Below are 13115 nucleotides of genomic sequence, written 5' to 3'. Positions count from 1 at the left end.
CCCATCACAGTCTGTGACCCCATAAATCACTAAATCATTTGCAATGTATAGCTTCCTGACTTGAAGAACTAGAATCCAGCTTCTGAGGACCAACTTGACAGGACAACTCCTGTCAAGCCACCACACTTTGAGGATTGATTAGAGAGGCCATGGGTTTCAGTAAATTAGTTTTGTGAGTTTTATTAGTAAATGAGCACTAAGGACATTAAAATTCTGACTCACCTTTGGAGAGCTTAGCGGGCCACCTGATGCCTTTGAAGGGTGGCAAAGCTGAGAATGTTTGGAATTTGAAGACAGTGACTTTGGAATAGGTAACTTTCTCAAACTTTAGAAAGGAAATCTCTGGGGGCCAATTATGCTTTGTTTATGCTCTTCTTTTCCCTCCCCACATATCTGGCTACTTTTGCACCCTAGCACCCTAAGCATTTTAACTTTGCAAATAAAAGTTTGCTGTCTTTGTCCCTGGAGCAAGGGAATGAACTTGTCAAAATTTAATTTCTCAAGAGACCAACTTCTGTTCTTGTGTGTTTTCACTTTGGGTGGTTCATAGGCTATCCCAACTGATGCAGATGCAGATGTGATTAAGCCTCTATGCCCTCATTCGAGTCCAACCAGTTCCACTTTCCTTTGTCCACCAGATCCAGTCCAGGGAACCTAGGATGGCTTCTAGATGTTTTCTGTGCCTAACTTGATGGTGTGCAACCAGGCCATGGATTTTTTTTCTTAGCCCTAGATACATATGCTTGGTCTATATTTGGAGTTCTACCACCACATCTATCAGCTTCCTTAGGAAGCTTGCCTGTTCTTTGGGGGAAGACAGACCATTTCATAGTTCAAATGTTAGAAATGTTAATTTTCTAAATTTTTAATAAAAGTATAATAAGCTATTGCATACTCTAGTAAATATGATAAACCCCAGGTGCAACAAAATCCACAGATCTAAGAATTATTTTTTGTCTCTCTTCTTCCTTTGAAGAGTGGATGGTTCTACAAGTAAGTACTGCTGTTCTTATCCTCTGCTCTACAAAATAGGACTATACTAGGACATCTGACATCTGGTCCCTTCTCCTTGAAAGTGAGAACAAGGACATTCACTCTAAGACAATGGTTCAAGAATCATGTTCTAAAGACAAGATATGATATGAACAGACAGAACATCACACTAGTGCTAGATGTGGCAAAAGAGACAGAACAAAGTCTGTCAGTCAGCCCAGGGTCATGAAAAGAGAAGGAAGGATATAGGAGCCAAAGAGAATGAAAACAGATGTGGGGATTGGTGGAGAAAAAGATCTACTTCCAAAGTATCCTTGACACCTCTCCTAAAGTACTTTCAACTTATTTATTTTGTGAATTTATCATCTCATTTCTTATTCTTTTACCAAAATTTAGTGGTTGTAAAAGGAAATACTCCAATCACACTGGATACAAAATAGGTCCCATGAAATTACTAAACTTCCATATAGAAAAGCAAACCATTAACCAAGTAAAGTGAGAACTTACAAAGTGGAATTACGAATAATTAAGAATAATTAATTGATATATATATATATATATATATATATATATATATCACACATATAGGGTTACTAGTGAGACTATACAAAGAATTAAAGAACTAAGCAAGAAATCAAAAAATGAAATAAATGGGCTGATGTAATTAAAATAGTTGTCACAGATGGGATACAAATAACCAAGAATATACAAAAACTAGTCAACTTCACTGCCTATCAAAAGAAATTAGACCAAAACTATTTTGATATTATATCTCACCCTAGTTATAATAACAATCATTAAAAATATATATACATATTGGTTAGGATGTGAAGAGAGAGGGATTTGTGACACACTGATAATATGAATGTGTGATAATGTAGATACTATGAAATTGGAGTTTTCTCAAAAAGTTAGCAAGAGTTAATATGACATAGACATCCACCACTCCTGGGTATTTTCCTGAAAAAATCCAAATCAACATATCACAGAGAAACTTGGACAACAATGTTTACTTCAGCACCATACACAATCACTAAGCTATGGAATTAACCTAGGTGTTCATCAACAGAGACATGGACAAGCAGAGTGTGATACCTGTGCAGAATGTAATTTTTGCCTACTAAATGTTCTAATCACTTGAAGGAAGGAGATACAACAGGAGAGTACCATACTGTAAACTAACCTTGAAGGCCAGTATCAAGAAGACAAATCTATGTTTTCTATCAAGTGTGGTTCCTAGAGTTCATGCGAATACATAATATCAAGGATGTATATAGTTGATTTAGATTTGGCAGTAAAACTGTCTAAAGGATAAAAGGCACAAAAGGACAGGAATAGGAGACATGAGGGAGAATATGCTCAATATACTATTTTTTATTTAAATCTTTTTCATGAATAAAAAACTGTTCATGATTCTTGTTTAATACTGGTAACTGAAGTTCTCAGAGAAAAGATGATACCTGTGTTAGCAATACTATAAGGAAGAATAGATGATTAGAAGCCTGACAGATGGGAAAGCAGGGTAAAAGAGGGAATATGGAATGGGTTAACTTACATTAGAAGGAGATAATGATGGTGAATAAGTTGGATCTAGCACAGTTTTTTTTTCTTGTCTATAAAGCATTTAGCCCCCCTGTACACAACTCATTCCTTTTAACGAAAAAAATTGAAATGTAAGACTGTGTAAGATTTGTTTTTAAACTGTAAAGTGTCATTTTTGTATAGTTAACACACTATCAAATGTGTCTTTAGATAGCCCTGTCCTGGTGCTATTTTCAATTACCATTGCCATGAAAATTTAAAGCAGATTCTTGTTGGTGCACGGCACAAATTAGTTATATATGGGGACAGTAGTTTGGGTTCTGTTTGTTCTTTTTTCTTTTGGATTTATTTTTTTCATCTTCTGTTGTTTCTGGTGCAGCTTATACAAAGATAATTGTTCTGTTAACTGAATACTACTCTGTAATTGCAAAAAAACAAAAAACAAAAAAATGCAGCTGTTTTGTTGACATTCTGAATGCTTCTAAGTAAATACAATTTTTTTATTTAAAAAAGCCTTTAAAAGACTTTTATGAGAAACTACTACTACAGAAGCTTCCTAAAACATACACATATGCATATAAAAATGAAGTTTAATGGTGTTACTCTATATGGACAGATAGTATTCTAACTATACACTTCATACTAGCAAACAAAAATCTCAGTAACAGGAATGGGGAGCCTCTGTTTTTTTGTTATATGATGGAGTCACATAGAACCCAAGCACCATAGACCACTGTACTTCTCTTGACTATCCTCTAGAACTTAATAGTAAGACTCTGTTATTAAAAATGCGACACACTTGAGTCACAGAACATGAAGATATCAAGTTAGTACTCCTTTGGAAACTTCATCTCTATTGGCTAGCAGTCGTAGTGCTGAAATGTGCCATACCTGGTTACAGAGGAGAAAACTAATCCCCTCTCTCATTCATCTGTGAACCCTACCAGCTACAATAACCACAGGCCTGATAAAACAGGCATATTGGTACAATAATGTCATAGATATAATGTGAGTAACCAACAATTCTTCTGATTATATCTAAGGCTCATTCCGTAAGATGGAATCTGTAACTGACACTGTTAAAATAAAATAATAACTTATGGCTAGACATATCATAGACCTAAGGGAAAACAAATCTACTACTATTATTCTACTAAATGGACATAGAATGGATCAGTGCCTCTCTCAGTCTATATCAGAGAATCTCCTTGCCATTGAGAGCAGCTATCACAGAAACCTTTAACTGGCCAATGTATGGAGGAAGAGACTTTGAAGCATTCAGTCCTGAATGAAGCATGCTTACCATGCACCTCCCTCCAAGGCTCTGGAATCTTCATGGAAGAAAGAGTAGAAGAACCAGGGGTGGTGGCTAATCTCAAGAAAACTTTTTTTCTTTTAGACACAACAGTGTAGTAGCCCATATGAACCAATAGTGCTGTGATAGTGTCACACTAGATACATAAGCTTCAGCTAGATAGGATACTAGCATAGAGGGGGAAAAGTAGACCTGAAGTCCTACCATTAGGTGAGGAACTGTTGATATTTGATAATTCCTGGGAGAAGGAGACTACATTTTCTTCTATAATATGACCCCTGATAGATCGACCACAAATTAAGGCAGGTACCACTCCCAAGACTAGCAAGGGAACATACACACTGGATTCAATGGGGGGGGGGGGAAAGAGGAAATCTCAAAGTTGAATGTGAGGGATGGGAGGATGGTGAGTGTAGCTATAGGAGGAGCAGGGAGATAGAAACAAATATATTTAAAATACATTGTATGCGAGCATTACATAATACAATTTTTGTTTGAAAAGGTAACTTATAATTGCAAAGATCTAGAATATTGCTTATCCAGTTTCAAATTATTTTGGCTTTCTTTAATCTCCTTAAGAGAGATTCATTGCACATCCTGTGGATCTGTCCTATCATCTTTGTGGCTAATAGGATTTGGGTTTAGATTTCATTATCAGACCACTAGCTTTTGTCAGTACAAGAGATAATATCATTGGATAGCACAAACCTGTAAGGCAAACTTTGCCAGTTTGTTGTAACCTATGTACCTGATGTTTTCACAAACGTATTTTAAAGTGCCTTGATTTATGCCATTCTTCTTGTCTATAATTGTACAACTTCATGAAATAGTTTCCACATTAGAACTTATTATTTAGCCTAACCTAAATTTATGGTTCCTGGTTTGTGCTCACTCATATTTAGTTGAAGAATAAATTATCTATCCTTCTATATTATTTGAGAACTGTGCTTTGCATTGGTTATAGTTTTCCTTTCACAACCAGAGATGGAGCCAGGACTCCAGATACATATGTAGCAGAGGATGGCCTTATCTGACATCAATGGTAGGGGAGGGAGGATTGATACCCTTGTGTAGGGGGATACTAGAAGGGTGAAGTGGAAGTGGATAAATGGGTGTGGGAGCACCCTCACAGAAGCAAAGAGGAAGGGGATGGGGATGGGATAAGGGTTGGTGTAGGGGTAACTAAGAAGGGCGATATCATTTGAAATGTAAATGAATAAAATGTAAAAAATTAACTATCATTTATTATTTGAAAATAAAGGTGATATAAATATTGTTGCAACTTCTTTTGATTTTTCAGCTGCAAAGTTTAGTATTCCTGGAGTTTCTTTTATTCCATTCTACCTCAGAGCTTCAGAGAATGTGTAAAAATATCAGGATTTGGGGGGTTTGTTTTGTTTTCTTTTCTCTTTTTGCTTCTAGTTATATAATCCTCGACAGTATTAATTCCGTTTCCTTGTGAAAGTAAAAATTAAATCTAAGAATATCCAGAAGTAAAGTAGATATCAGAGGTGGATGGAGTGAGGGAACTGGGTGAGAGAAGGTGTGGGGAAGAGAACTCAGTGGAGGAATCAGGTGTAGGGAGAACAGGTGGGAGAGAATGGAAATCAGTAGTGGGTTGGGGGCCCTAGAGAGTCTCTGGAGGTGACTCTGGCTAAGACTCCTAGCAGTAGAGCATATAGAGATTGAAGTGGCTACCACCTGTAGACAGACAGGACTCCCAGTGGAGGGATAAGGACAGTAACCTATCCACAAAACCTTTGTCCCAAAATTTATCCTGCTTACAAGATGTACAGGGACAAAGATGGAATAGAGACAGAAGGAATGGCCAACCAATGTCTGCCCTAAATTGACACCTATCCTATGGGCAAGAACTAATTCCTGACAATATTAATGATTCTGTTATGCTTGCAGACAGCTAGGACAACTGTCCTCTGAGAGACCCCACCCAGCTACCAATGGAAACAGATACAGAGACCCACAGCTAAACATTAGATGGAGCATGTAAAAGTCTTGTGGGAGAGTTGGAAGAAGAAATAATGGACACAAAGAGGACAGACACTCCACAAGAAGACCAAGAGGGTTGACTAACCTGGACCCTTTGGGGCTCACCAAAGAGTGAACACATGCTAGACCTAGGTCCCCTGCACTAATGTAGCAGGTATGCAGCTTGGTCTTCATGTGGGTTCCCCAACAACTGGCACAGGGGCTATCCCTGAATTTGTTGTCTGCCTGTGGATCCTGCTCCCCTAAGTGGGCTGACTTGTCTGGTCTCCGTGTGACAGGATGTACTTAGTCCTTCAGGGACTTGATGTGCCTGAGTGGGGAGATTTGGGGGATTCCATTTCTAAGAGGATAAGGGGAGAGAGAAATTGGATAAGAGCTGTTACTGGGAGGAGTGGGAGTCTGATATTGGGATGTAAAGTTAATGAATTAATGAAGAAAATTGAAAATCAGCTAAATTGGCATAGCCTTTAAAAATATGTTCTGGGACCAATAAGATTACCCAGATAATAACTGTTCTTGCCATACAAGACTAATAACAGAAGGTTTATCCCTGGAACCAATAAAGAGCAGATGTAGTAGCTTGCAACTGTAGCCCACACCCTTCTACGCAGAGATGGAAAACAGAGAATCTCACTGAATCTCATGGACCAGAACGCCTGGAGTATTCGGAGTGATGAATAGAAAGCCTGTTAAAATGAGGTGGATGAAGAGAATCAGCTCCCCAGAGTTGTCCTCTATCATCTTCACATCCTCATGCTTGCCCGTATCCATTCTCTCTCTCTCTCTCTCTCTCTCTCTCTCTCTCTCTCTCTCTCACACACACACACACACACACACACACACAAACACACACACACACTTGCAGCATTAGGATTGCCATTGGCTTGAATTCAAATAAACATTTGTGGAAATTTGACTTTTATAATATTAACTATTCTTTATCTAAAACAAATACTTCTCCATTTTGATTGTGCCTTATTTGATGTTTTTCTTGAAATTAGAGTTTTCTCACTATAGTTTCACACCTGTATTATTAGAATTGTTCCTTGGTTCATGTTATTGTTATAAATGGGAATTGTTTATTAGTATTTTCAGTTTGCTGATGATAGAGTATGAAAACATTATTTATTTTATTATTCCAGGGTACCATCTTGGTTTTCCTTATTACCTTTGTTTATCAATTTCTTAGTTATCTTTAAATATTAAAGCATGTAAAGTCATGCTCTATACCACGGACTATTTTCAGAGTGTGAAAGTAATAAATTGACTCTTAACTAGTAGTGAAAAATAAAATTTCATGCTTTTTGGAATTACAAAAGTTCAAAACAAAAGCTTGGAGAAATGATTCAGTAGATTAGAGCATTTGCTGCTCTGACATTAGACTGAGGTTCAGTTTTCAGCTCTCACATGGCTGCTCAACACCACCTGTATCCAAAGTTCCAGGAGATCCAGTGCCCTCTTCTGGTCTCTGTGGCCATAAAGCACATACATGGTACACAGACAAACATGCAGGTATTCATACTTGCACATAAATAAGTAGCTATGTGTTGAGTTTTGAATATTTCTTTTTTTTGAGAACATCACACATAAGCATTGAATGTGCATAACTTCTCTTTCTTCTCTACCTTATCCCATGTCCATCCTTCCCAAGTTCATGATATCTTCTTAAAGTATTATTATTGAATGTATGTAATAGATATATGTGTATATAATTTTTGTGTATGTGTGTGAGTGTGTTATCTATTGATTCCATTTAGTTTTTATAGTATGTGCATGTGTTCATGGCTGACCAGTTGATAATGGACATCCTATGCATGCCTTTGTCTCTTGAGGATACTGGCCTTCCCTCTCTCAGCAGGTATTGACTACGTGTAGCTCTTTGTCTGTGGAAGAGATGGGAAACAAGCATTGAAGTGGTTGGTCAGGGGAAAGACAGAGACTCCAAAACTATTATTGCTATTGCATTTGGTTTCCTCCAGAACCTGAAGATAAAAGCTATTGCTGAAGCTGGGCATGGTGGCACACACCTTTAATCTCAGCATTCGGGAGGCAGAGGCAGGCGGATTTCTGAGTTCGAGGCCAGCCTGGTCTACAGAGTGAGTTCCAGGACAGCCAGGGCTACACAGAGAAACCCTGTCTCAACAAAACAAAACAAAACAAAACAAAACAAAAAAAGAGTTATTGCTGAAGGCACCACACACTAAACATCCAGCTAGAACTGACTCAAATGTCTCCTCCCTGAGGACAGGGTCTCCTAATGTTAGGAGGTGCCATGAAAACTTCCAGGAGAGAGGAGCAACTAGTAATAATATTTTTAAGTTCTAACAATGCCTATTATTGGTGAGGTTGAGCATATTATAAAGTACAGTTGTGCACCAAAGCAAAGTGTAGACATAAGTCCCATTCTGGATAGCATCATCCAGTTTCAAGCAACATAATAACTATGTGTGTGCCCCAAACAAATTTTCATGTAAGAGCTTTACTGAATAATGTCACAGTGTTAGTTAGTTGAGTGATATCACCAGAAATGAGAGCTTGAATGTTAGAAAATCTATGGGTAGGCCTAAATAGTTATAATATTTGACTAGAATGACAAGAAAGAAATGAAAATTAAGAATGTGATGAAAGCATTTGTTAATTCCTAAAAATTAACAAAGATCTTTCATAAAGGAAAACGTCTCTAGAACTGAGGCATCTTAACTATTAACTATGCACCTGAAACATTATTTTTATTAGTTTGCTGAGAATTGTTTACAATGTGTTTGAGAATTGCGTACAATCATATCCACCCCTCCGCTAACTCTTGCCAGATCAAGACCCTCTCTCTTACTAACCCAACTTCATGCTGTCTTTTATTTTTATCATACTCATCAAGTCCAATTTGTGCTGCCTGTTTATTCTCAGATGTGTGACCTTCCACTGGAGAACGGTTTACTTACCAGGGGCTGTATTCTTAGAGAAAACTGACTATCTCTCTCCCAGCCTACCCCCAGTTTCTATTAACTTCTTTGTTAAGGGACTTCATGATAACTCTCTTTTTTTATTTATCAATATATGACTATTTGTTAATAGAATTATAAATATAAGAACTATAAGGAGAGCTGACAAGGTTAATTCTGAGTGGATGCACGGCCCTGGTGATAGTATTGCCTAGGAACTCAGGTCATATGTGTAGGTGCCTGTTAAGTGCTATACGCTTTCAAGTCAGCATGACTCTTGAGGTCCCCAGGAAGCTGAAATACTACAAATATAAATCTTAGAATGTCATAATTTATTTAAAGTACCGAAGTCTTAGGGAGAAAGTCATGTTAACTTTCTACGTAAGTCTTAATAAACAACTTATTTTTTAATACCCTAAAACTGAACAAGAATTCCCTTCACATATGTTCAGAAAATACAACTAAAATATTAAAAAAAGTGATAAATGATGAATATCATTTCTAATGTTCAGGAAACACATGTGGTAAAATCTACATATCCCTTTGTCCAAAAAGCTTACAATCTACTTGGTCTATACCAACCATGAAGGATTTTGTTTGCTTCTGATTTTGGGATTTAGTTTTCAGTGCATAGTTAAAACTATAACCAGTTGTAAAAATATACTCCATCTTGGCAGAAAATTTAAGAAGAAAGTGCCTATCTATTTACTCCTATTTATTTAAAATGTGGGTGGGGTTTTTCTTTTGGACTGTTAGAAAAAGGAATTATTTTTGTCTATTTTTTTCCTTAAGTTTCTCCAAAGTTCTTTTCAAAGCCCCAATCACATCATTGTTCCTCAAGCTGTAGATGAGTGGATTGAGCATTGGAGTCACAACAGCATAGAAGAGAGCAACCATCTTCTCCTGTCCTGCTGAGGATCTGCCCACAGGCCTCATGTATGTAAAGATGGCTGTTCCAAAACACATAGAAACCACTGTGAGATGGGAGGCACAGGTCCCAAAGGCTTTGCGTCGTCCTTGGGAAGAGCGAATGCGTAGAATGGCAGCAACAATGTGAGCATAGGAAAACAGCACCAGAATACAAGGAAGCATGATCACCAGAAATCCTGAGATGGCTACCATGACCTTGTTGAGGGAGATGTCCACACAACTCAGCCTCAGCACAGCCAACATCTCACAGGCGAAATGATTGATGACCTTACGACAGAAGGGTAAGTGGAAGATCATGAGTGTCTGCATTAGTGAATTTGTGAGACCAGCACTCAGACAGGCAGAAGCCAGCCCCAGGCACAGCCCTCCATGCATGATGACCATGTAGTGCAGAGGGTAGCACACTGCCACGTAGCGGTCATAGGCCATGGCACCTAGCAGGAAGAACTCTGTGCTGCCCATTGCTAGAGAGATATACAGCTGCATCACACAACTGTGAAACGGGATGGACTTCCTGGCTGACAGAAAGTGGACGAGCATCTGGGGGACAGTGCTGTTGGTGTAGCAGATGTCGACAAATGACAGGATGCTGAGGAAGAAGTACATGGGTGTATGGAGCTTGCTGTCCAGCGTGATGAGGAGGATGATGAGTACGTTCCCCAGGACAGTCAGCAAGTACATGGCCAGGAACAGTACAAACAAGGAGACCTGAGTCCCCCAGTCACTTGACAACCCCAGCAACAAGAATTCACTCACCCATGTCTGATTTTCCTTGCCCATTTGCTTCCTGAGAACCAAGCCCAAGTTATATATCAATAAATAAACTATTGGTCAGCACCAAAACTCTTCTGAGAGCCTCCCTTAAGTGAAGCATTTATTAAAATGTTTGGATGTCTAAATTAAAAGGTGTGACCACTAAGCTTCACTCTTTTCTTTACATCTAATTTTTAGCCACAGAGTTTGTGATTAAGTTGGATGCTTAGTTCCCCCTTATTGGTATTCCAGAACCCACAGTGGAATAACATAACAGTTATGAACACTCTTCTATTAATTTACCTTCTCATCACTGAATTCTCCAGCTATAAATATGTCATGTTCAATTTTTCTTTTTGTCTATTCAGGGACTTTGAGTTTCAATTTAGAAAATAGAAAGTGCAAATAGATTTTTGAGTTTCAAGGAAATGTCAAAAACTCCATTTCAGAGTCTGTAAAGTTTTAAAAGTAAAACCTATGTGACCATGTTTCATCTTTAAAATTTTCGCATGATTGTCTCTGCAGCTTAGAATACAGGAAGGAGTGATCCCCAGTTTTATGTTCTTCTTCCCAAAAAGTAGCAAAGAAGGGGTCTTCACTCTATCTGTGAAGACACAAGTCAAATTCAAAGATGCATGAGCTAGATTCTCTCCTAAGCATAATAACCAATACCTACCACAGATATTATCTACAACTATGAGACCAAGGAAATCTGGCAGTGTTTTCTCCCTGACTGTGTTTATGTTTCCTCACTAAGAGGCAGGGCTCAGAGGCTAACTAGGAAGAGATGGACAATAACTCAACGGAATTATCTTATTGATATAACTGTTGATTATATCTGCCTCGTAACCCTCCCTTTCTTCTTTCACTCTCTCTTCATCCCTTTTCTCTCTGTCTCTGTCTTTGTCTCTGTCTCTGTCTCTCTCTCTCTCTGTCTCTGTCTCTGTCTCTGTCTCTCTGTCTCTCTGTCTCTGTCTCTCTCTGTCTCTCTCTGTCTCTCTCTGCCTCTGTCTCTATCTCTCTGTCTCTCTGTCTCTGTCTCTGTCNTCTCTCTCTCTCTCTCTCTCTCTCTCACTAGTAGTTATATATAGCTATTACACAGTAATGCTTAGTCAGGCTTAATTTATTCACGGATAAAGGGTTCATATGCAAAAACTCATGGGCATTTTGTCTGCTTCTAAGTTAAATTTCTCAAACTTATTTATCTGCAGGTCAGCTCACCAACTGTCATGAGCACAGTTGGAATACAGTAGGATTTTTATATTCTGTGGCATTACCTTATTATAAGTGGCAAACAGATAACACACACACACACTCACTAATGTGTACATATATATTATATACAATCACACATGTGCACGAGTGCGCATGACACGCGCGTGTGTGCGTGTGCACACACACACACACACACACACACACACACACACACATCCCAGGATAGACTCAAACTTCCTTTTGTGTAATCTCTGTATAACCAGGGATGATTGTGGGCATTCTCCAGGACACCCAGCTCCATTGCTCTCATTTTCTTCTAAAACCAGCAGGTGTTCCAGTGCCTCAGAAATCTGTCTTCTCTCAAGCTTTTCCTGTCCTCTTTTGACTATAACCGAGGCAGCCAGAAGATAACAATGTAACTGGCCTAATACAGACCCAAACTTCTAATCTTGATGATGTATTTCCGAAGCCTTAAGGATCCTGTGTTTAGAAATGCCCTTAGGAGGACTTGTAACATTGTGTTTATACTTCATTAAACACACAAGTTGTTTTCAAAAGCTTCATGAACTGAGCAAAACCTTTTCAATATCTCGTTTTACTCGACCTTTCCAGAAGGAAATGTGAAACACATGCACACTTGTCTCTCTCTCTTGCTTACCTGCTTGCCTAAGTGGATATGCTCTGTCACTACAAATACCAAACATAGAGTCCACTCTTCAGATGAAGCTGCCTCTAGAATCACTGTAGAACACTGAGGTGTCTCAAACCTTTGCTGGAACCCTTCACCACAAGTCCTCAGGCACTGTTACAGTGAGTTATACTATCACCCCTCTGTTCTTAGCTAAGGACGTACTAGGAGGAATGAAAACCCATCTTTCTTTCCTCCAAAGCTATTCCTCTTTTCCACAAATAAAGCAGAACAGGCTTGAACCTGTGCTCCCTTTTGGCAGATCCCAACACATCCTAAGACAGAAGGGTCCTACTACTTCCTGTGTAAATGTTCAAAGTCGTATGCCTGGAGGTCTCAGACACATCTGAGAGGACTTGTTTCTCAGTTTGGGTACACAAATATGTTTTCTTCCTGGAGTAGGATATCAGAACTTGACCTGTAGCTCTTTAGTAACCAGTTTCAGCCCACCTGTCAGAGGCTTTCAGCAAGCGAAGAGAGGCTGTGTGGTATGGAGGCCCCGGCTTTGGCAGTGTGGTACGGAGACCCTAGCTTTATGCCACTGATCCCATCTATACTCACTCATCTCCGAGAAGGAGTCTGGCATTGTCCAAGTGCAGATGAGGGCTGCTGGGATGTGGGATTTGGAAGAAGGAACTTTCCTCCTCAGAGATAAAATCTCTATAGGCCAATTATGAGGCTTCTGTTACTTTTGTTCTTCATTTTTCTCTGTCAAAAACAAAAAAAAAAAAAA

General features: G+C 38.7%; 1 protein-coding gene across 1 annotated transcript; it reads right to left on the bottom strand.

The window, feature by feature from the left end:
• Positions 1-9561: 9561 nt before the first annotated feature.
• LOC110295588 (olfactory receptor-like protein OLF3) lies at positions 9562-10506 on the bottom strand. Its single transcript, XM_021164068.1, has one exon. It carries the CDS (start codon positions 10504-10506, stop codon positions 9562-9564), a length of 945 nt encoding a protein of 314 aa, XP_021019727.1.
• Positions 10507-13115: the final 2609 nt, after the last annotated feature.

Source organism: Mus caroli, chromosome 6, assembly GCF_900094665.2.
Source record: "Mus caroli chromosome 6, CAROLI_EIJ_v1.1, whole genome shotgun sequence".
NCBI classification, from domain to species: domain Eukaryota; kingdom Metazoa; phylum Chordata; class Mammalia; order Rodentia; family Muridae; genus Mus; species Mus caroli.
This window is presented reverse-complemented; position numbering and strand designations above follow the sequence as displayed.